At 37.2% G+C, this 25,210-nt stretch overlaps 1 protein-coding gene across 5 annotated transcripts in view; it reads right to left on the bottom strand.

Moving 5' to 3' along the window:
- stau2 (staufen double-stranded RNA binding protein 2) overlaps window positions 1-25,210 on the bottom strand; it is a 136,770-nt gene that overhangs the window by 47,413 nt on the left and 64,147 nt on the right. For all 5 annotated transcript variants that reach the window (XM_052114456.1, XM_052114458.1, XM_052114460.1 and 2 more), the window contains exon 13: window positions 658-771. In XM_052114456.1, coding sequence (XP_051970416.1) covers window positions 658-771 — 114 coding nt within the window. The remainder of the gene's footprint in view (window positions 1-657; window positions 772-25,210) is intronic.

Below are 25,210 nucleotides of genomic sequence, written 5' to 3'. Positions count from 1 at the left end.
CTCATTTATCATTCACCCAAATAAAGATACATACATAAACAGACATATGTACACATTTAAAAATCTACACATATACAACTCAAAAGTTTGGACACACTTTAATGAATGTATACTAACATAATGTATTACCATGCAAAGATTTGCTCTAAAAGCTTATGCTTAAATGCTCGAAATTAGCTTTGCAGGCAAATATAAACCGTCCTTACATATGAATTTCTTAAAAAAAAAAACTGTTTTAATTGAAGATGAATGATAGGTGAATAAATAGTGAATTCACAGAATGAACAGCAGCCAACAAGTATCCAGCATACATCGGAAATTCTTATCCCAGGAAGACATTTTTTGAAGTCTTTTGAGAGAATGCAAAGAGTGCTCAGATATAAGCAAATGTTGACTACTTTGAGGAAGCTAAAATCTAAAATAGTTTTGATTGGTTTCAATTTACTGTTAATATTATTAACAGTTCACATCACTGATGATGTGTCCAAGCCACATCGTCTATATACAGATGGTGTTTCTCCAAACAAATTATTATTATTTACTCTGTCTCTACATAACTTCTATACTACTACTTGTGCAATTTCAAAGTTTTGAAGGTTTACTCAGCAGGAGTGTCCAGACATTTGACTGGTAGTGCTAATTTATAGGTTCTATTACCTGGTCATGGCTAGCTGGAATGGAGCTCCCAATGCCGTGGAAAGTCATCTGAACAGGTGAGAGTGTGAGATAAGTCATACACTCTTTGTCAGTTTGCTTGTCTGTGTATTGCACCTGCATGAGACAAAGAGACAAAGAGACAAAGAGAAGAGAATGTTAATTTACAGCATGTGTTTCACTTCCGTTCTGAGCTTCGAAACATTTTTGTGGGAAAAGAATTGGTTCTTTAAAACTGGCTGGCAATGTGCACTCAGTTTAGCCTGATAACAGCAGTGGGTTCAGATTTTCATCTCCATCATTGAGAGTGGTTTACAATCTAGGCTTTGAGTGCTCTGATGGCAAGTGCCAATGATATGGTGATTTTGAGATGAGATCTGGTCCCATTTCCTCTCTCCAGGGTTTCTGAGAACACCTATGCTTGTCAAACTCCACTCAGCAACACCCAAAAGAGTGTGTGTGTGTGTGTGGGCGTTTAAGTACTTTGGATGGTGTATGATGGGTCACTTTGATCATCTTCTGCCTGACCTATACACATTTAAGCTAGTCATGACATCTTAAGCATTAGTCAAGTGGTTTTTATTGTTGTTTCAACCATATACAGTTAGTACAGTACACAGCAAAACGAGACAACGTTCCTCCAGGACCATGGTGCTACATAAAAACAACAAAGGACCAACACAGGACCACATGAGACAACACAACGAAATAAAATACCTATATAAAAAACCTATATATACCTATATAAAAAACCTATATATACCTATATAAAGTGCACGTGCAAACATGTGCAAAAAGTACGGGACAGTACAACAAATTTCTGACAATGAACAGGACAATAGACAGTGCAGTGCCGACCAGTACTCAGTAGTGCAAAAAGATGACAGTTTCTAAAAATGTAAACATAACATACTATGAGATAATGTTCTATGCACATAGCAGTTATTGAGGTAGCAGACAGTTATAAAGTGACAGTAATTAAAGTGCAACTCAGGACACGTGTGTGTCAAACCAGTCTCTGAGTATTGAGGAGTCTGATGGCTTGGGGAAGAAGCTGTTACACAGTCTGGCCGTGAGGGCCCGAATGCTTCGGTACCTCTTGCCAGACGGGAGGAGGGTAAAGAGTTTGTGTGAGGGGTGTGTGGGGTCGTCCACAATGCTGGTTGCTTTGCGGATACAATGTTTTTTGTAAATGTCTTTGATGGAGGGAAGAGAGACCCCCAATGATCTTCTCAGCTGTCCTCACTATCCTCTGCAGGGCTTTGCGGTCCGAAACGGTGCAAGTCCCAAACCAGGCAGTGATGCAGCTGCTCAGGATGCTCTCAATTAAGGAGAAGAATTAGAAATTCGTAAGACACTAGAATCAGATAATGACAGCGTACTATGATATGTAATCTCTTGTATCTTAAATTTAAAATGTGAAGTACGCAAGGTGTTTATGTCAAACAATCCTAGATTAATAAGTAATCCATTTGTAGGTTGATTCACTGGAAAAATTTAAATACTATGGTGCCATCAAAACATTGTTCTGATTGGTTGAGTATCCCAAATGCTTTTACATGCACTTCAAAAGTCTTATTTCAGTCGGACTAAAGCAATAATACGTCTTTTTAAAATGTCATGTAAACACGTTGAAATCGTACCAGTCCGGTTTATGAGAAATTTAACTAACAGGCCTAGAATATGCTGTGGTAGGTTAGTTACATATTTAACACGGAAGTCAAATGCAACACAAAGCAGATAAGAAGAGCAACGGCAACTATACCGTTATAGGTGTTTTATTCAAAAGTTATCATCCCTATTCCATTTGAAGACTTTACTATCCACTGTGAGAGCTTTGGAGGGCTGACATTTTTGGGGGCTCAAACAAAGTTTATTCAGAACTCTCCTTTTAATTCATTTTTATTGGAAATTCTGTCTGAAGTGATTTTACATAATGGCTATTATGATTGTTCTCCCTTCTAAGTGCCCTTTGGATGCTGATTTATCTAATTTGTAATGCAGGGGGACATGCAAATGTTCATTTTTGGACAGATCAGCAGTCTGTAAACCATTCAGAACCGACACATTAATGTGCCACTTTTTACTTTAATTTTGTTCATTGACTAGTCCCTTCTATCTGTCTGCCATAGTAACACTCATATCATACATGAAAATGTTTATCACCCAACAAAAATCTTTGCAGTAGCAATAAATGTCTTTCTATAATAAAACAAGTAAAAAAAAATGTTTCATGATCTTACATGGACTATTGTCACACATTCCATAAAATACAATAAAAGATGATATCAGATCCATACTATGGCCAAGGTTAGCATGCTAGTGTTAGCACTATGAATTCAGGATATAAACATTACAACTATGACACATTATTTACAGCACATATCTTACTTTCAATTATCATCAACAGATTATGGTGACAACCACAGCTTCCTTTTCTGATCTCATGTGGATTCCATTCATAGAATGACACAGAAAGCATGATTTTATTGAATATACAGCCTAAAGAAAATTACATATACAGATATATAACTGTTTTAAGTGTGCAGAAAATAAATACCAGTGATCGCAAGGAAAATATAGACAAACCATATATTTTCTTAATCGTCTATTTATTCACAACATCTCTCCTCAGTCTAAACATTATTATTACACTTAACACTGAGATAAGGATGAAAGTGAATCAAAGCAGAGCTGTAGAGTTAGAACAACACAGGAGCAAATTGTCATCTTCTGCCTAAAGACATAACCAAGCAGAACAGATAATACACATCTGATCTAAACCAAAATCAGTGGGTAAAGAATGTAAGAAATGCTTGTGGCTGTAAAGTTGTCCATGTTGTTGTTGTAAATGCTGTGTGGGTCTGTTGGAGCTGACTTCAACGGGCAACTATGATGCCAAAGGTCAACTGAAAAAAATCTTTTGTCACCTCAGCTGATGTCCTATGTTCAGCGATTCGATTGCACATGGTGTCATGTATACTTGGACAGAGAGATTACGATTTTAGTTAGACCACCAAAAAACCCATGGTAGTCCAATTATAACTGTCCATGGAAATTACTCATTGGCTCAAACAATGTCATGTGTTTAGGTGGGAATAATCTGCTTGGCCAATCAATGGCAGACAAGGGGAGTGTTTAGGAAAGCTGTTTGAAATGAGTCATTCTGTTAGGTGCCACTGGTTGCACAGAAATTACACACTTCATCACACACTTATTTTATTACTTTCAGGACAAGTTAGAATGGTTTTGGTAGTGTAAGAGGCATTTTACATGTAAGGCAATGGTGACTATGTAAATTGAAACTATTCTTGGAGCAGCTGAGAAAATCCAGTGGATAAGGATCTACGGTATGTGTGTGATTATACAGGTTTGGGAAAGGTGTTAGTTAATCCATGGGAAAACTGCACATGGTTGTCTGGACAGCTGGATACAATGTGTGACTGACTGCTTCCAGAGAGCTCTGTAGCAGGAGAACTGTCTTGGATTGACTTATGTTCATATAAAAAAAAAAAAAAGACAAAAAAAAAAAGACTGCACTCTGCCAGACAGAGGCTACTCTGGATTTTGAGTGGCTAGGCTCTAAGTTGGAGTGCTAAACCTGCTGATCTTATCTGCATTTTACACACGCAAAGCTTCTCTTGGTCTTCTGAAACACATCCTGTATACACAGACACACATACACAATAAAAAGTAAACCTAAAAAAACATGATCCGTCCATTCTTACTGGCCAGCTGATTTCAACTGCAGCCATTTTGAGAACTTGGCAGTGCGATACTACAGATAATATTGTTGACTTTTGTATGACAAATTACTTGCTATGTTCCTCAATAGTAAGTCAATTTGGATAAAAGTGAAAAACATGGTTTCAATGTTTATATCGATCCATTTAGTCATAGAGGTTCCTGGGCTCTCTCTCACTGGACCTGAAATGGGAGACCCACTTTGACTGAAGTGTGAAAAAGGCCCAGCAGAGGTTGTAATTCCTTCGCCAGTTGAGGAAGTTCAACTTGCTACAGGCGCTGCTGAAACAGTTCTACTCAGAAGTCATTGAGTCTGTCCTCTGCACTTCAATAACTGTCTGGTTTGGTTCAGCTACAACATCGGATATCAGAAGACTACAAAGGACAGTTCGGACTGCTGAGAGGATTATTGGTTGCCCCTGCCCTTTCGTCAGACACAAGAACAGTTTTTTCCCCTCAGGCTATCCATCTCATGAACAGTTAAACTGCCCCATTGAGCAATAATTATGTGCAATATACTCTACCTATATTTATCCAACATATCTCTTTTGCCATTATATTCCCTTGAACTAACTGAATATAACAGGTTTGTAGTTGTCCATACGTATATACAGTGCTGTGAAAAATGATTTGCCACATCCTGATTTCTTCTGTTTTTGTGTATATCTCATACTAAATTGTTGCAAAAATTCAAACAAAACTGAACATAAAACAAAAGGCAATCAGAGTAAACACAAAATGCAGTTTTTAAAAGATAATGTTATTAATGAAGCAAAAAAGTTATCCAACACCAACACCTGTGTGAATATATATTTGCACCCTTAATTCCTAATTCCCCAAATCTATGAAACTACATTCATAATGGGGTTCAGCTGGACTAAAAAACACCCAGGCCTAATTACTGCCAGCCCTGTTCAATCAAATCAACACCTAAATATAACTTTTTCAGCAGCATGAAGTTGGCTAAAAGGTCTCACCCATTAGCACAATATGCCAAGGTCGAAATAAATTTTAGAAATGAGGAAAATTATGATTGAAATACATCAGACTGGGAAGGGTTACAAAGCTATTTCACAGGCACTGGGACTCCAAAGAACCACAGTGCAAGCCATTATCTCCAAATTGAGAAAACTTGGCACAGTAGTGAACCTTACCAGAAGTGGCCAACTTCCAAAATTCCTCCAAGAGCACAGCGACAACTCATCCAGGGAGTTACAAAAAAGCCAAGAACAACATCCAAGAAACTGCAGGGCTCTCTCGCATCAATAAAGGTCACTATTCATGGCTCCACTATCAGAAAGACACAGCCCAAAAATGGCATCAATGGAAGAGCGGCGAGGCGAAAACTACTGCTAACCCAGAAGAACTTTAAGGCTCGTCAGAAATTTGCCAAAACATACCTTGATGATCCCCAAACCTTTTAGGAGAATGTTCTGTGGACTGATTAGTCAAAAGTGGAACTGTTTGGAAGACAGTGGTCCCATTACATCTGGCGTAAATCAAACACACAATTCCACAAAAAGAACACCATACCTATAGTCAAGCATGGTGGTGTGGGGATGCTTTGATGCTTCAGGGTGACTTGCAATAATTAAGGGAAACATTAATTCTGCTCTCTACCAAAAAATCCTTAAGGAGTACGTCCGGTCATCAGACTGTCTGCTCCAGTGCAACTGGATTATGCAGCAAGACAATGATCCAAAGCAAAGGAGTAAGTCCACCTCTGAATGGTTCAAAAGAAGCTAAATTAAAGTTTTGGAGTGGCCTAGTCAAAGTCCTTTTTTTTTTTTTGCTTCAACAAAAAAAAAAAAATACATATTTGAAAACTGTATTTTGTGTATACTCGGGTTGCATTTTTTATGCTATATCTTGTTTGAAGATGTAAAACAATTTAGCTTGAAAAATGCACAAAAATAGAAGAAATCAGGCAAATACTTTTTCACAGCACTGAATATATATATATATGTTTTGTCTTATTGTGTATTTCTATAAATACACACTTCTATTTTCTATTCGCTTTTTATTTGTATAAAAAAAAAAATATTATCTCTGTCTTGCTGCTGTGCTTGTGCACTGGAAGCTTCTGTCACCAATACAAATGTGTAAGCATACTTGGCAATTAAGCTCACTCTGAATCTATGATTTAAAATGGCGGCAGACTTATGATTGAACTCGTGCTTAGTTAAATGATTTTATTGAAAAACCCAGTTGAATTACATGCATCAAATTTGGTACAACAGGCTTTTGAATTATATCTCAGTCACCATTCCATTCCTTTCAAGCCCACCACAAAAAAAAAAATTATTCACAGACCTTTGAAAATTCTGACATATACTTACATTTAAAGATAAAATGTCAACTAATATCTCTGTGCATTTTTATATATGCAGCCTGCTCTGCCATTATAAAGATCTCACTATTTTACATCACAGGCAATGATGATGTCATCTTGGCATAAGTTACTCAGACCCTTTTTTAAATGTCAATATAGTGTTTAGTGCATACAATACATATGACCAAATTTGTTTATTGAATTTTTTTATTTTGATTGGCGGTGCTCATCATTTACTCTCATGCCATCCAAGATGTGTATTAATTGTATTTAATGTGCTGAACTGAACTGTGATACATTTCAATCCACATTTATAAACCAAGGAGAGGAAGTTGACATGGCCTGAGAAAGCCCAGGGAGCCTTCTGATAATATCCCAAGATTTACCAATGTAGCATGTATGGGCTAAAAAAAATAAAATAAAAAAAAATTAAATAGCAAATGTCCTACACAAAAATGAATTGCTGGACCTCAGGAGGATAATGATCTTTAAGGCCTAATACTATATTAAATATGATACAAATAAAATAAAAAAAGCATTTTTTTTTTACCATTTCTTTTTGCAGTTTGTCTAAATGTCAATAAAAAAATATTTTCTGCCAATTCATATGTCAGGCTTTACAATGTTAAGATCATGTATCAAGTTAAAAATGGTTCAATTCTGTAAAACATGTCTCGAGACATCAGGGTCAACAGGCTGGTTACGGCAGGTAAATATAGGCCAATGGATGTTGCACAGACATTTACAATTCACTAAAGATGCCAACTTTGAATCCATTTTCTGAAAAACGTACATGTTCACAATAAAGGGAAACATATTTATCGCATCCGTACTGTTTGAGAAACCAAATAAATTAGGACTAAGTTTGGTTCATTTACAAAAAGCAACCTTTGACATCTGTATTAGGGATGTTAACGAATAATCGATGAATACACTTTGGCCACAAAGTGTCTCAAGATTCAAGAAATAAATGTATTTTTATTGAATATTGACGGAGCAACATAATTTGTGTTAAAATAATTAACATAAGGTTGTTTTGAATATAATTTTTTAATTTTTTTTGAAAGGTGGTGATGGAGCCTTTTGCCATTAAGGCTTCATTACTTGTGGTAAAAGGACCCCAGGGGGGTTATATTGATAAAGTGTAGATATCGGGAAATAGTTATAGAGCACAGTTTTTCAACTTATACAAATACTTTTGAGACAGCAAGAAGCTATTTTAGTAACAAATTAAAATGATGCTTATTCAAAATAACCACTTCAGAAAAGAGGGAATCATTTCTTGTTTATTTCAATCACATTTGACATTTAATTACATCTCAAGTATTCTATAAACAAATTAATCTCCACTGTGATTGGATCAGTCAATGTGAGCCCACTCTGAACATTCTTCATAACAACTTTATTCACCCCACTTATAAAAAACAATGCGTTTAATAGGGCCTTTAGCCCCTGCAACTGTTTTTTTTTTTTTTTTACCCCAAAAACTATCCTTTCACTTATTGGACAGTTATTGAAAATGTTTTGATTTGATCACATTGAACAAAGGTGAAAGTGACAAAAAAGTATTTTGTTTAAAAATAAATGTGACAATATACAGGATATTCATTAGCTACATACCTTTACAACATTTAAAGGGCACCTATTATGGAATTTTGAAAATTACCTTTCATGTAGTGTGTAACATAGATTTAAGTGAACAAAAACATCTTGCAAAGTTTTATATATGAAAGTTCACCGTAAAAAAAGTTATTGTCTCTCAAAAGTAGGAGTCGACTCTGAGTCAATGTAATGAATCGATTTTCCAATGAGTCATTTTCCTTTTCGTTGTGACGTCAAGACGAAAAATTATCAAATTGTCCGCTCCACTCATTGCGTACGCGAGACACCAGAGAAAACTTGAAAACATCATGTCGACAACAAGACGCTGTGTTCTGAAGTGCATATCAAAAGCGACCTTTTTTTCACTGCCCAGGGACGAGCATGTGAAGAATCAGTGGCTAGAGTTTATATTTACAACTATACCACACAAGTATAGCCCGAACCTTGTGCTGTGTTCGCCTCATTTCAATGACGATTGCTTTACGAACATGAATGCTATCAAGTGTGGATTACGCAAACAATAACTGATTGGGTGTTTACCAACGAACTTTGGGCTATGATCGCTAACATAAATCAACTCAAATTCCTTCTCTGATTTTGATGTTTTTACTACAATGCGGTGATGGGCGTTCCGTTTCCGACAATCTCTGCACAGAGTATACCAATCACAACTGACTGGGTCATCTGACCAATCACCGCAGATTAGCGTCACGCAAAGGAGGGGTTTGGAAAAATGAGTCGTTGAACGAATCATTTGGGAGTCGGTGAGCAAATCAGGTAAACATAAATGCATATTATAAGACAACAAAAGTGTTTTTTATCATTGCATGCATGTAAAACTGTTGTTGGGGACTCCCAAAACAATATTAGGAACATTTTAAATGCCATAATAGGTGCCCTTTAAAATAATATATTAAATATTAGATCAAATTGCCTCAAAATCAACCTTTGTAAGAAGAATATTTTGAAGTTCATGGTGTCAAACATATTTAGGAAAGTCCTGTGGTAGTTTTTGATTCCATTTAGTGTTTTGGCAAAAAATACAATTAAAGGAGCCTTTTACCCTTCGGAGCCTTTAGCACCATTGTACCCTCTAGTAATGAAGTACAAATACTTTGTACTTCGGTACAGTTTTTCAATATCTGAACTCTACTTGACCATAAATATTTATTTTTGACATTTACTTTTACTTAACTACATTTTGAAGAGAAAATTAATACTTGTATTCCAATAAATATCTCAAGACCCTTTCGTTACTTTGGCTACTGAACACCGCAAAACATAAGCTGTACGCGCAAAAATGCATGCAGATCAGGGATAGCGATGTCTGATTTGTGAAAGAATCATTTGAGTCTAATTTGATTCCTTTGAACCAATCAAAAAGATTAAAAAAGTGCTCTGAATAATTTGTTTTGTGAATCATGACTCTGAATCAAAATCACAAGTGAAGCACGCGCCACATAACGCGTGTTCTCGACTGGGGAAGACAAGAAACTGCACATGTGAGTTTAAATGAGTTTTTTTTTAATTAACTGGATAAGTTTAGGCTTAAACATAATGAAAGTTGTGAAATAATTATGAAGTTATGTGCTATCAATCTCCCACCATTCCAGGAAACCTGTTCATATAAAAAGTCAAAACACGTTTACCTTTTACATTTAACCAAGGTGCGATGTGTAGTATGAATAATTACCAGCACTCATGAAAATGTCTAACAATATTTTTTATACACTAGGGTGTTCTCAATGGTTACAGGGGCATGCTATGCAGTTGTCAAGGTGATTTGCTGTGTGTTTTAGTGCATTGCTACAGTTTGTGGTTGCCAGGTTGTTACAATGCTGTTGCTAAGTTGTTTTCTGTGTTTGTTGCACATTGCTCTACAGATGTTAGGGTGTCTAGGTGGTTGTCAGGTCGACATGTTTACACATAGCCAATATAAACATGATTACATTTATGTTGTTATTTCAACTGCATTCAAGTCTTCCTGGGAAGTTCATACTTTCAAGTTCAGAAGTTGTCATTTAATAAGCATTCAAGTGAATTTAGTTGGACAGAACGGGCCCGTTATGCAATTTTTCATCTTTTTCACTTTCTGAAATGACAATGACATATACAGTACATGTATTCACATACACACTGCAAATTAGGTGTGTCTTATTTGATCATTCTTGTGTGGCCACACACAGGCTACTGATGGGAAATGTAATTTTGTTGCACAAGCCTATCACTTTTCTGGCAAGCTTTAGTCTTCATCAATAGGACAAAAAAATACACTCATTCTAAATTGTACCGTCACCAATTTGCTTGATTCTTGCCATGTTTCTTAAATTGACATGCCCTCATCTGTGAAAATTGGCACACCAAGACAATCTCACTGGATTTACGACTTTGTGGTGGTGTTTATGTACACTAATCTCATAAATATGATCATTCTGAAGTGACTTGAACGCTTAAAGGGAAAGTTCACTCTAAAATGAAAATTCTCATAATTTCCTCACCCTCATCCCATCCCAGAAATGTATGACTTTCTTAGTTCTGCAGAACACACACCATGTTTGGCGGCCAGACATTTGAAGCTCTGAAAAGCAAATTAAGGGTGAATAAAAGTAATCCATATGACTCCAGTGGTTTAATCAGTGTCTCCTGAAGCGATCCAGTTGGTTTTGGGGGAGAACAGCCCAAAATGTAACTCCTTTTTCACTGTTCATCTTGACAGCAGTCTCCATGGTAAGCTTGATTACACTTCCTATAGCGCCATCTAGCACTCTGCGCATGCGTCAAGCATGTGTAATCAAGCTTGAAATCATGATCGTGCCTTAAGACTGCAAAGGCAACATGTACATAGTCATAATTTTGTCTGCTCTCACCCTATACCAACAGGATCTCTTCAGAAGACATTGATTAAAACACTGGAGTTATATGGATTACTTTAATGTTGCCTTTTTCTTATTTTTGGAGTTTCAAAGTCCTGGTCACCATTCACTTGCATTGTATGGACCTACAGAGTGGAGATATCCTTCTAAAAATCTTTAGAAAAAAGTAATACACATCTTGGATGGCATGAGAGTAAATGATGAGCACCGCCAATCAAATAAAATGCCATGGTTTTAATTAGCTGTTCAGTAATTTGTCCAATTTACTTCTACTTTTGATACTTAAGTAAATTTAAACCAGTTACTTTAATACTTTTACTTAAGTATTTTTCTCATGAGCTACTTTAACTATTACTTAAAGTTCATTTTCATGGAGGTATCTTTACATTTACTTAAGTATGATGAATGGATACTACTTTATTCAACACTGTTCAGTACAAATGCATTCAGCAATTATGCCAGCAGTTGTTGAAAAGACTGTCTACACAGTCATTTGTGGCTAGAGGGCGCACTGTCGCTTGTGTGCTGTCTTGTCCGCAACACAGAATAAGAAACACAAAGGCACCTCCTTCTCTTCCTTTCCTGTAGAGATGAAGAGGGCTCAATGTAATCAATCATAGAGCGTTTCTCTATATATGAATATCATGTTTTCTGTACGCACCGCGATAGTGTGTTAAAGTACAACATGACACCAAGCTCTGTTGATCTGCTGTTCTCGTTGTTTCATCCCAACTTAGAATTACATCAGTGATCGCTGGGAGAGCACGAAGGTACATTCAGCTGACATCTCAGCACAGACGTGGTATGATATGTACTGTGTTTACACAGACTGTTAAGATTTGACTTGATTTCAAATTAAAAAAAAAAAAAGTCTGAAGGTCCGAAATATTTCACAATCCACAACATGAAGCTCTAATAACTCAAATTTGTATCGTCTATGCAAGTTATTAATAGTGTTTCATTAACAGTAATTAAACAATTGATAAATTCATACTAATCATAGCCTAAGTGTAAATACACTTAAAATATATCAAACTTATAATATTTAAGAGAAAAACACCAATACTTAATTTTTTTTTTTCTACTCAATTTGGCATGCCCAATTCCCACTACATAGTAGGTTCTTGTGTTGGTGCAGTTACTCACCTCAATCCGGGTGGTGGACGACAATTCTCGGTTGCCTCCGCTTCTTAGATAGTCAATTCATGCATCTTATCACTTGACTCGTTGTGCATGACACCGCCGAGACTCCCAGCATTTGGAGGCTCATGCTACTCAGCGATACATGCACAACTTTCCTCACAACACATTGAAAGCGAGAACCACTAATCACGACCATGAGGAGGTTACCCCATGTGACTCTACCCTCCCTAGCAACCGGGCCAATTTGGTTGCTTACGAGAGCTGGCTGGAGTCACTCAGCACACCCTGGATTCAAACTCACGACTCCAGGGGTGGTAGTCAGCGTCAATACTCGCTGAACTAGCCGGGCCCCCAATACTTGCATTTCTTAAGTGTATTCATTTATATTATATTACAACAGTGCTACACGCACATATTATTTGGAGTCCTCCACATGTTTTTGTGGTATTGACGTTAACAATTAAACGTTTGATCATTAATTTCCAAGACAATTGATTATGAAAATGTCTGAAAATTGACATCCCTAATCTGTAATGCTTTTGCTTTCCAAAAAAACTCTTACTACATTGCAAAGCCATCTTGTAGTAGAAATACGTTATTTCACACACAGACCTGTTCACTGTGTTTATCTCAGTCCTTGTTGTACTAAACCTCAGTTCAGTCATGACAACTTTCTGAAAAAGTTTGCATGTTAATGTGACAGTGGGATATTAAAAATAATAATATCTCTATATCTAGGCGCTCAAATTGCTTAACATCATAGAGGGGGAATCTCCTCAACCACCACCAGTATGCAGCATCAACCTGATTATGCGACGGCAGCCATTCTGTGCTAGAACGCCCACCACACACCAGTTATTAGTGGAGAGGAGAGATAATAGGATATTGGTTTTGATGGACCAGATCTGCTACTGCAAAGCAAGTACAGAGACTTGCTACTGCTAGAACATACGCAGAGTTAAGCATGAGGAAATGGTACCACTGCACCACAATTAGACAAAACGCAAGACATGCTGCATCGAGCATGAAGGACATGCTGCAGCACAAACAATCCCCATACAGCAGATCTATACAAGCTGTGGTGGAGGTGGGTTTCAGAGAAAAAATTATAGCAGCATGCTACAGTGAAACGTGTTTATCTACAAAAGTGAGAAATTTAAATGTCATACAAAGAGAGCGAAGCAAGTTGACTGGCTACTCGATTGCAAGTCAAAAGGACCAATCAGCTTACACTATGTGAGCCGATTGGTGGGACATATCACATGAGTGAGCCAATTGACTAACAGATAATAAGTTCAAAAGAATCTATCAGTATGCACCACAAGATTCATGGCTGAACTATGGTCATTATTATCATCATTTATTTTTCATGAAATCTCTTAAAATTGTAATGCATTAAGGTTGCACAGTGCTATGGTAGTATCGTGATACTCTAGCTTCAGTACTTTTAAAACGGTAGTACCATTAATACAGTAGTACCATAAGTTATGTTGTATGTGTGGTAGTTAATATTATTTTCGAGTGGCGTCCTCTTCACACAGTTCCCTTTAAAAGTGCAAAATGCTGTTTAGAATTTGCCTCTCATATGGTATTGTTTATTTTTCAATGAGTGGTTTTCCCATGATTCAAACACACATGTTTGAATCCCAGCGTGTTAATTTGGCAGTCGTGTTCTTAAATGGATAATACAGATTTAAGTAAAACTTTAGAGAGTGAGAAACTTTTTACACAACACAATTCACAGAGATTTTGAATTATTTTGGGTTTTGGCTGAAGAGACCGGGAAAACCAATCTGCTGTGAATGCCTACAGAGAGTTCAAGCCGAAAGGGAAACACCGGCAACCTTATTAAACACCTTCTGCCTCTGCAGAATACACGCAGGTTAGTGTCACTTCATTTAACCTAAATACTTTATTTTAACATTTACAGATTTACCGTTTCTCTGAAAAATCGAAAGTTGCACTCATACATTTTTTTTCCAATTACAAATGCATGGTGGCGTTAACTTCGCTAAGTTCGTACTTCTAATTTGATCAAGTCCCTGAGCTGTGTGATCAAACCGTTGTGTAATCTGCATTCGCGCTGCTGTTTACAAGGAGACCGGGGCTGTTATAATAATGAAACAGCTGCTCAAAATAGTCCTTTTAATATAACAATATCTATATTTTTATGTTACCAACATTCAAATAATCACAAAAATAAATGGAATAAAAGTTTAAAGATGTTGCCGTTTGAACTGGCTGTTTTGATGTGGTTAATTTTTTTTACATCAAACTAAGAGGTAACAAGTTAGTCCATTTGAGCTTTCTCCCTGTTGCTCCATCAGCTATTTTCACCACTTCCGGAAACAACAAGTGGAATTTCATAGAACCACCTTATACTAGTGAACAATAATGTTTTTCTTAATAAGCTATACATTTATATTGAAATTATTTATATTTAGAGGTTTGTGTTTCTTTACATATTAAAGAGCACACCCAATAAGTTCCACACAATAAATGTCAAGATATTCTAAACTGATTATGAAAAAAAACAACACTGGTACCGGATCGGGATCGACCAATAATGAGATTTCCAATGCATCCTTACTTGGTATCGTGATACTTTAGCTGGTATAGTATCGTAAGATATGATTATGGTATGGTGACAACCAAAGCAAATTAAAAGTTAAAACAGGACAATGTGGTGAAGAGAAGAAAACAGATAAGACAAAGTGCAGACTTAAGGAATCGCTCACTCTATGAATGTGTTTATATTAAGTCCTCAAGTGGCCTGATGGGCCAGATCCATGAGACATTCCAATGTGAAGTGTGTAATAAAGACAATGTTAACAACTCAGATTGCCTAAGCAGAACATGTGATTGGCATTCATATCCTCAGGAAAAAGATATAGAAACATCTTGTGTATGGTAAAGAGCAGAAATGGTGAGTGGTTAAAGAGTTGTTAAATATTTCTGTTAAATTCTACATTAACAGATTGTGTTCTTCATTGTTTATAAGGACACAGAAGACATCAATACAAAGAGAAACCAAGAGGAAAAAATATTGCATTTGCAATATTTCTGGCGTATTTTCACACTTTGTTCTACTGATTGGCACGAACCCTAGTTCAATTCCACCCCAATTTCCTTGCCCCCTCAGGTCTCTTTTCACATTGTAATTTTGGGTCCGAACACAAGTACATGTTGACCATTATTGTGAGTACTAGCAGCAGCTGTTTACCACTGTAACTAGGTAACAAATTAAGAGATACATGCGTAATGAATGTTTTTGTCTCTTTGGATTTACCACCAAAACTATATTTTAATCTGCCACAAGTATATTGCAAAAGATACAAAAGAATTCAAGCTGCTCTTGGAAGCCAATTTATTCAGAGATAAACAACTATTAAAAATGTATTACACTATAATGACCATGCAGAGAACATGCAAATATACAAATGATACACTATCAATCGATGTTTAATTCTGAGAATCAGGATGGATTTCATTCATGATACAACTATGCAACATCCCAGAGCTCACATGAAGGGGACTCCAATGTGGTCTGCTTGTGCACACAGTTCAACTCGGGTCAGCACCAAAGGTTGTGCACCAAATGTGAAAGTACACTAAAAGTTCAACGAGAAACATAAATTTTCAGAACAAAAGCCAAAACAAATTGTATGAACAATCTTTTGTGATTCTTAATCATGGAAAGCTACAATAGTACACCTGGGCCAAATGAAATGTATTTAACTTAATCTTGTGTGTTTGACCTACAATGTAAGCATACCAATGACTGTGTATCCGTTACTGATGCTGTTGACAACGGGCTTTGATTTAAAGCTTTTCCTAATGCACTTAATTGTGGTGGAGTATTGTCACTTTGAGCAAATAACTGCAGGCCACCATCAAGCTCAAGACACCCAGATAAGTGCCCAAGATTCATCTCTCTGACAAATTTGTTTTCAAAGATCGCTCCTCTCACAAATACACCACAGCCATACAGCTGGGCCCCATTAGAACGAAGCAAAATCAGACCAAAAAGGATTAGCACGTCCAGCATGTGTTTGCTAATGAAAATCCCAACATAAACACAAGGTCCAGGAACAGGGTAAGGGCAAGACAGACAGAAACAAACCGTCCTGCTCTTTGATGGTTGGACAGGAGATGCTTTTGATGTGATTTTAGTGTTTAAGACGAAGATGTGTAGTGAAAAAAGAGGCAAGCCAAGTGTAAAAAGCCGCCAGTTCTATTTGAAGTGGGGGGCGCGGTCAGCACTGATCCTTATCTCTGACAATTTAGTTGGTGGACTTAACATATGAGCATGCCTGATAATATAATTTTGCAGTTAAAAACTATAAAATGTCTAGTTTCAGCATGATGTAACTTAGCCATGTATTTAATGTTCTCCTTGACAAGTAGGGCTGCAATTCTACATGCAAAAAGAGGGGGGAAATGGCTCAAATTAGTTGCCAATTAAATCTTTTAAATAAATATACACAGAGGTGATTGCCACTATATCTGTAGCTCTGAAGAGGTGTCCACATATTTTTGGCCATGCAGTGCATATTCAGTTGACTCTACAATTACCAAGTATTAACATGCACCAGTCAATATTCTTGGGCAGGGTTGGATGTCGAAGGCATTCCAGAGCCAAAAACCTATTTTACATCATATAATTTTATATAAATAGAGTGAGTCACTTTTAAAAGCTTATGGGTCCACTTCTGCAATTGAAGTTGTGAACCTGCAGCTATTGTTGAGTTATACAGCTCCATTGGAGTCCAGATGTTCTCATTAAATTTAATAACTCCATCAGTCAGTGATTTGCCATTAAGGACAGGACAGTGGGTGGCAGGCAGGTTATAAAGATGCAGCAGGTGTGCAGCACAGTAATTAAATCATAATTAAAGTAACCAGTCAACATACTGTCTAAAAGGCCAGTCAATGACTTGTAAATAAAGGTTTGCTACCTGACCCGAGTCCAGCGGGACCTGACCAACTATTTTCAGACTGGGTATGAGAAAATCATGCACGTATAAACTTCAGGGTTTCTAAGGGTTGGGGTTTATAATCATTGAAAATATATTTTTTTTTATTTTAACAACTTTTGCGCATGTTGGCGAGTTTGGTTTTCAAGTCAACATGAAACTGCGTTCGGAACCCATTTTACTTCTGTAACGTGACATATTTCAAAGTGAAACATGATATTCAATGAGAAATAAAAATGTAGGACGGAACATGATTTGATCCCAGAGTAATTGATTGGATTGTTAAAAGTGGTCTCTAACAGGTATTTGGAGGAAAAGGGTTGGTAACATCAGCCAAGAAGTCATTTCAGAGGCAAAACAAGTTATTACAATTTGATGAAACATTACAAATACAAAAATGGGTATTCTTTGGAATAGCTTACACCGATGAATCATTCACAGTAAGACCTGGAAACCGTTTTAAGAAAATAAATCAGTAAGATCAGTTAGATTTTTTTTATGTTAACTATGCTCACCATGTCAAATCATGTCATAGCTACTCATTTTTAGGCTTCAGCTTTTTGTCCATGCAGACTTCAAGTTGGAACTCGAGTTATCATGGGAAAAGGTCCCATTGATAAAAACGATGAAACGGATGCTCCACGGACACTTCCATCACCTGCTCATGAAGCAATTTATTAAGTGATTTATGGTATGAATGAAGAGCAGTTGGCATATAGATGCTGAATGCTGCCTCCCAGGATCAAAGCACCAGCACCTCACAGTTATGCATGTGTGCCTAACACTGGCAAGATGAGAAATCCAGGAACAATTTCTTAAATCAACCCGTCTCCATTCATCTACAGAAGCAGCCGTGATTCACTAGAAGGTCAGGAAACATCAAAGGATACGATTCAGAGAAGCCATCAAAAGTGTGTGATCTGAATGTTGGTATGCTGGTATTTCTAGCCAAGGTTCAAAACTGTGTGTGAGAGACAGATAAACAGTAAGAGAAACAGATGGGCAGAGAGAGAGAGCAGATGGGCTTCGAAGGTATGGGAAAACACAAAGTGGGATCAAAAGGGTAGAAAGGGAAAGCTGAATTGAGGACAAATGAAAAGACAGATAAGGTGGGTTTCTCCTAGTATAGGTGGCAATCCATGAATAGAGTACAAAATAGGGCCTGAAAAGTTTTTGCAATCCTGTATCAAAAGTATGGGACATCTAAACCAATTCAAAACCTGGTGTGAGAGATTGCAATTTTCTAGCAATAAAAATGATATAAACATCAAAGAGTACAAATGATGTTACTTCTTTGGTGTCACAATTTTAAATAATGGTAAAGTATTTTTTAATAGGGGAAAAAATAATACGATAACAGTTGGACAAAATGTTTAACAGTTGGACAAATGTTTAACATTAAGTTTTTGGTCATTAAAATGAACAAAGAATTCAAAATACATTAACAATTCAAAATCAATTCAATAGATTATCTCGATATTACGCCATTATTGCATTATTTGAATTGTTGGATACAGTCGAAAAGGATTAAGAAGGACTATTATGATGGAATAGGCAACAAATCACCATTGTAAGAGGACATTTAATGTATTTGTAATGCGATAAAAAATAGTGACGCTAGTTTTTATGTTAGAAAAAAGTTTAACATATTATATAGTTCAGGGGTGTTCACACTTTTTTGTGTGATGATCTATATGTATTTTATATGTATTTTATTGTGTGTATGACTCAATAAGATCTACCAACTAAAAAAAAACCAGTTTCATTCAAAATAAGAAAATGCTTGTTGGGACTACTGCATGTATCCCTACATGGAATTAATCTTCTAATTAATAAAAAATATATATAATAATGTTCAATGTTGATATTTCAGTTTTAAAACAAAACCCAAAACACCTACAGCACAATAGATTACAATAGCCAGGGCATTTACCTTATTCGGATGACTTGCACTGAATGGAATCAGACAGTTTTGCCTAATCTTGCGCTCCGTTCTCAGAAGTTCTTGGAAGGCGCGTATGCGCAAACCTAGTTGTCATGGCAACTGAATAAACAAAACCTCGCCTGGTCAATATTTACTCGTCAAGTGCAAGTCAGACAGAAACTAAGAGGAGGAAAGACATTATATTTATTTTTATTAAAATTTAACGAAAGAACATTTAAATTTTGTGCGATCTACCAGCATTGCCTTTGCGATCGACTGGTAGATCGCGATCGACGTATTGGGCACCCCTGATATAGTTCATTACTGGCACAAATATTGGATTTGCACCTCTAATGCTGATAAAAAGTCCACATGTATTATATTAATGTAAAGTTTCAGTAACTTTTTGACTGCAGGACTATGGTATAGTATGTTCCCCTCACATGTTCTTCCCTTATGCAGACTGAAGGGATGAATGGGGTTTCATAAAAGGAGAAAGTGTAGGACTCATCTCTAACATTGAGCTCTACCCACTGTTCTCCATGCACCTAGACTGCTTTGCAGCTCAGAGGCTCAGTACAAAAGGCCCATTATGATGTGCACCTGACATGTGGCGAAGAGCAGCGTTCCCACAGAGATTGGCTTCACTGCTCCACCTCTCCTCTCTCTTTCGTCCTCTCCAACTCTCTACATCCCCAACCTGGGAAGTGATTACGAGCTGGCAGGGCTCCGGTTGCTCAAGCGAAGGGGGATTTAGGGAAAGATCCATCTCTGGATCCAGCAAGGGGTGATGCTACAGTGCCAAATAAGTGACCAAGAGAGCCTGAAGAGTTTAACCAGATCACTCAAGAGTACTGCATAATTCAAAGCATGTCAGATAAGTCAAGAGAAGACTTGAGTATAGAGGAACCATTGTGTTGTTTGGCACTGCACTTTAAAAGTAAGTTTCTAAACAGGTTCTTTTAATACCATTAAAGGGATAGTTCACCCAAAAATGAAAGTTCTGTCATAATTTTCTTACCCTCATGTTGTTTTACATGGACAAAAGTCATAAGAGTTTGGAGTTCATTTGAGAACCATATCTAATTAAAGAACCCTTCAATTCTCATGGACAGCAAACAGACTGTCCAATACAAATTTCACACAAAATTGAAGAGATGAAAACACTAGTCCCAATCTGATTGGCTGGCTTTATATAATTTCCGGTGTCGTGTGCACAGATTTGAACAGTTGGCTGTTTATACAAGAAACTGTTACAAAGAGTGCCGATTTATGGGCCTGCCAAAGTTTGGCAGAAATTGGTGGCACTTGGTCAGATTAAGCTACAAAGTGGACCAGAATTTATGCAGGTAGTCAAAAGTCTGGCTGTGCAAGATCAAGTTCTATTTAGCACCAAAAGGGATGTGCTATTCTTATAAGCCTAAGAACCCTATTTTGGTGCCATTTAAAAGCATTTCTCGTAATAACGAGGGCTTACAAATTCTTATGTGTGGGATGTCAGATAACGCATACACCGATCAGCCACAACATTAAAACCACCTGCCGAATAATGTGTAGGTCCCCCTTGTGCCCCTAAATCAGTGCCAACCCACATCTCAATAGCATTCTGAGATGATATTCTTCTCACCAAAATGAACAGAGTGGTTAACTGAGTGATCATAGACTTTGTAAGTTTGAACCAGACTGGCCATTCTCTGTTGACCTCTCTCAGCAACAAGGCATTTCCATCTGCAGAAATGCCCCTCACTGGATGTTTTTTTGTTTTTGGCACCATTCTGAGTAAATTCTAGAAACTGTTGTGCATGAAAACCCCAAAGACATCCAGTGAGTTGTAGTTATGTGGACGGAAATGCCTTGTTGGTGAGAGAGGTCAACAGAGAATGGCTAGACTGGTTCGAACTGATAAAGTATACAGTAAGTCAAATAACTGCTCTGTAAAAGTGTGGTGAAAAGAATAGCATCTCAGAATGCTATTCTGAGACGCGGGATGGCACTGTTTTGGCGGCACGAGGGGGATCTACACAATATTAGGCAGGTGGTTTCAATATCGTGGCTGATCGGTGTAAGACAACGGTACCACTGAGAGGGTCAGGAAGGTTAGATAGAACATGGGCATGAACCCACTGAAAATGTGAAGTTAAATAAGAGAACAATAAAATGTTATTGCATTGCACTGGTACAGCAGGAATAGAGAACGAAAGAGAATGCAAGGGAAAGAAAGAGATGGGGCATATGTTGTGCAACGATTCCATTATTTCTGCCCTACTTCCATCAAATATGGCCTGAGCCAACAGGGCCCTAAACAGTGAAATGAACAGCAAACAAACTGCCTTCTCCAACCCACTCTGCACCAATACTCTTTTCAAAAAGTCAATCATGCCCCCATCATTTTCAACCTCTGGCCATTTTCCATCACTCAAATCTCTTTCCTCTCTGGGCCCCATTTGTCTAGTTGGGGCCTGACGAGAGAGAGAGAGAGAGAGAATGTATTAAGTCTTTATTTTTGCAAGACACAGCCCTATATATCCATTAACGTTGCGATTAAATTAAGTGTTTTGACTTTTGAATGGTTGCAAGATTAACCGTTTGTCTATGCGTCTACAATAAGCACAACATCTGCAGTGTAGCACAAATACTTTAGGAATCTGATTGAACATTAATGCTTTGGCTTTTCCAAACTGTTGCAGGTGTCCTTGTTGCTCCAATGTTAGTATGAAAGGGACCTCATAGGGGCTTTCATAACAGAAAATGTTTAAGCTTCATCAAGACCCAATTGAATCACTGAATGGCCTGGTATAATTTAAACATGTCCTTTGGCATTGTGGATAGCATGTCTAGCGCACTGATTGGAAACTGTGAGGTGTCTGCCAATAAGCGCATACAATTTGCACAAATTCCATATGAACATCTGCCAAGGAACATACAACAGTCTGGAATCTTCCTCTTAGCGCAAAAAGACACAGCTCAGTGGTTTGTTTTGTTTTAGGTGCGTTCAGGTTTTCATTATCAACCCACATTGTCTGAATGAAACACATATTTCCTGCTTTTCTTCATTACACACTCAAATCCCTCCTGATAGAAGACACAGAGGAATGGGGGGATAAAGCCATTAGGATAGCTGGCCGGGATTCTTATCAGGGTTTTTGAGGGGGGAAAGGGGTTTAAATGTGGAGTGATTCACACAGGCAGGTCAGCTCATACCTCGTAGCTGTCCCTTTAACTGAAACCTGCTGTTTTTCTGCACATTTACGTTTGGCCGCCTTGCCGCTCTTCATCGTGTTTCAGTCTACAGGAAGGCTCTGACCAAAAACAAAAGCCTTTTTCAAAGGCAACCTCCTTATGTTAAGATAAAATAGTTTAATATGAAAATCACCTTCTGCTAAATTAAAGCAATAGTTCACCCAAAAATGAAAATTCTCTCATTATTTACTCACCCTCATGATATCCCCGAGGGGTATGATTTAATTTCTTCACCAGAAAACATTAAGAATTTGAAGACACACCAAAAACAATTGTGTCACTTTAGAAGACATTAATTTAACAGCTGGTGTCGTTTAGATTAAGTTTAAGCTAACAGTCGCTGATTTTTGGAGCTTCAAAAGAGAAATTGCAATTCACTTGCATTTTAAGGACCTACTGAGTGAAGAAATTATTTCATTTTTCTTCAAATGTGTTCTGCTGAAGAAAGAAAGTCATACACACCTGGTATATCATGAGGGAGAGCAAATAATGAGAGAATTTGTATTTTTGGTGTACTATTCCTTTAAGTGAGCCGATGCAAGTTGAGGTACTCCATGGCGGTTTCCAGTTATTGACATGGTTTTCTGTGTAACTGTGGAAATGAGAATGAGGACACACATGGGGGACTAACAGAACCGCAAAAGAGGAATCAGATAAAGGCATGTGGTTATTCCTCATCTGCAATGGAATATAGACAGGAAAGGCAAATATAACTTTAGGAAATTACTTCGCCGGCCAATAGTAACATCAATGACAGAAACAGGGAATTGACGACTGAAGAATCGTGAAACAACAAAAGTTTATGAATTCTGCATTTATTATTAACACAATATAATTTTAACTCAGAACAACAGGCTAAACATACTTTTATTTTACAACATCTTTATGACAACAACCAACATCATGAAGTCTATATTTAAAGGGAATACATTTATTTACTATGGCTGTCGATTTAACGTGGTAATTTAGTGAATAACTGTAAAAAATTAAGTCTTAAATTATGCAATTATATTATTCTAATTATGTATTATTTATACTTGCCTTATTTTCCAGAAATAAATTTGCACCTGACTATGAAGGCGGATTTACATGGGATGCAGTGAGCAGCAGGCTTTGCTTGCAATCTTGCCGCTTCTTGTTTGTACAAGCGTTCTCCATTCACACGAGAAGCGCAATAATGCCACCCACTGCTTCAGCACAGTTACTGAGGCTATGAGGTGATTACTGTAAATATTGTATTCGTTTTCATGTAAGTGATTGCACTTAAAATGCCACTTATTTTTTCATAAAATGTTTTAAATCTATAAATATTGTAATGAGCTTTTTACATATTAAATGTAGAATTATAGTATCAAAGCTAAACAATGTAACTGTAATAATGTATGGCGTCTTGCCACCCGTCTCCACATTTGATGAGATCCGCATTTTTTTTAATGACTAAAGAAACAGACTGCAGGTTACTTCATAATTTTTATGGCAAATTGGTATAGTATAAATAATATCACATCAATAATTAAAATGTGAGGGCTAAAAATTAAAATGAAAAATCCAAAACAACACTCTGCCAATAAATTATTTTTTATCATGCACGGTGTGCGCTGCAAGCAGTTGTGCGCAACAAAGCGGTAGGAATCTTGTGACAAAGCAGCACCGCTTAGACTGCATCCATTTTGCCACCTGCTGCCTCTTTCTCATTGAAAATTAATAGGGAAAGCATGGTGACCGTGTCCTGTGTAAAACCTCCTTAAGACGCACCGGCTCAAAATCACATTGAGAGAAAAAAAAAAAAAAGATAAGTCGCATCTCTGCAAGTCATACTGACAGAGTTTGCAGTGGCAGGCACTAGGGCCTGGGAGCAACCGGCAGACTTCCCTTCACCGGTTCAGGTGTTAAACATGCAGTACCTCAGAATCTACACATCATGTCACTGTGTTTTTGGATTTGCTTTAAGTAGTCTTGTTTAACACTTTCTCATATTCTTTTTGTTTCATGAAAGAAACGTGACAATAAGCCACATCTGTTTATAACATCTGTAAATCCGTGCTGTGCACAAATAAACAGATTTTTGTCTGCGAGTAAAACAGTATGCCTGTTGTATGCTATTCATTCATTAACATTAGCGACTGTGGATATTTCTGATATGTGCAACCCTCTTTGCAATGTATTAATTATCCGGTTCACTGACTGAATGTTTTTACTACAAGTGTGATGAAACTTCATTTTTTTGGGCATGTGTGTGAGGGGTTGCATTTGACAGCAGTTTAGAGTTTGTTAGAACAATATTGTTATGATGGACAAAATGTTTAACTGGTTGTATCACGTAAAGGCAAAATATTCTGAATTGGCAACTCTACCATCTCTATGGCTGATGTTTTCATCTGTTCTGGTGCACGCGTGTTTGACAGCCGGCATCAGTTACGTATACACTGGTGGCCAAAAGTTTGGAATAATGTATAGATTTTGCTGTTTCAGAAGGAAATTGGTCACCAAAGTGGCATTCAACTGATCACAAAGTATAGTCAGGAGAGTCATTTTTGATCAAATCTAGACAGGGCCCATTTCCAGCAGCCATCACTCCAACACTTTATCCTTGAGCAATCGTGCTAAATTGCTAATTTGATAATAGAAAATCACTTGCCATTACATCAAACACTGCTGAAAGTGATTTGGTTCATTAAATGAAGCTTAACATGGACTTTGTGTTTGTTTTTAACTTGCCACA

Source organism: Xyrauchen texanus, chromosome 42 (genome assembly GCF_025860055.1).
Source record: "Xyrauchen texanus isolate HMW12.3.18 chromosome 42, RBS_HiC_50CHRs, whole genome shotgun sequence".
NCBI classification, from domain to species: domain Eukaryota; kingdom Metazoa; phylum Chordata; class Actinopteri; order Cypriniformes; family Catostomidae; genus Xyrauchen; species Xyrauchen texanus.
Note: the sequence above shows the minus strand (reverse complement) of the source record. Positions and strands in the feature narration are given on the sequence as shown.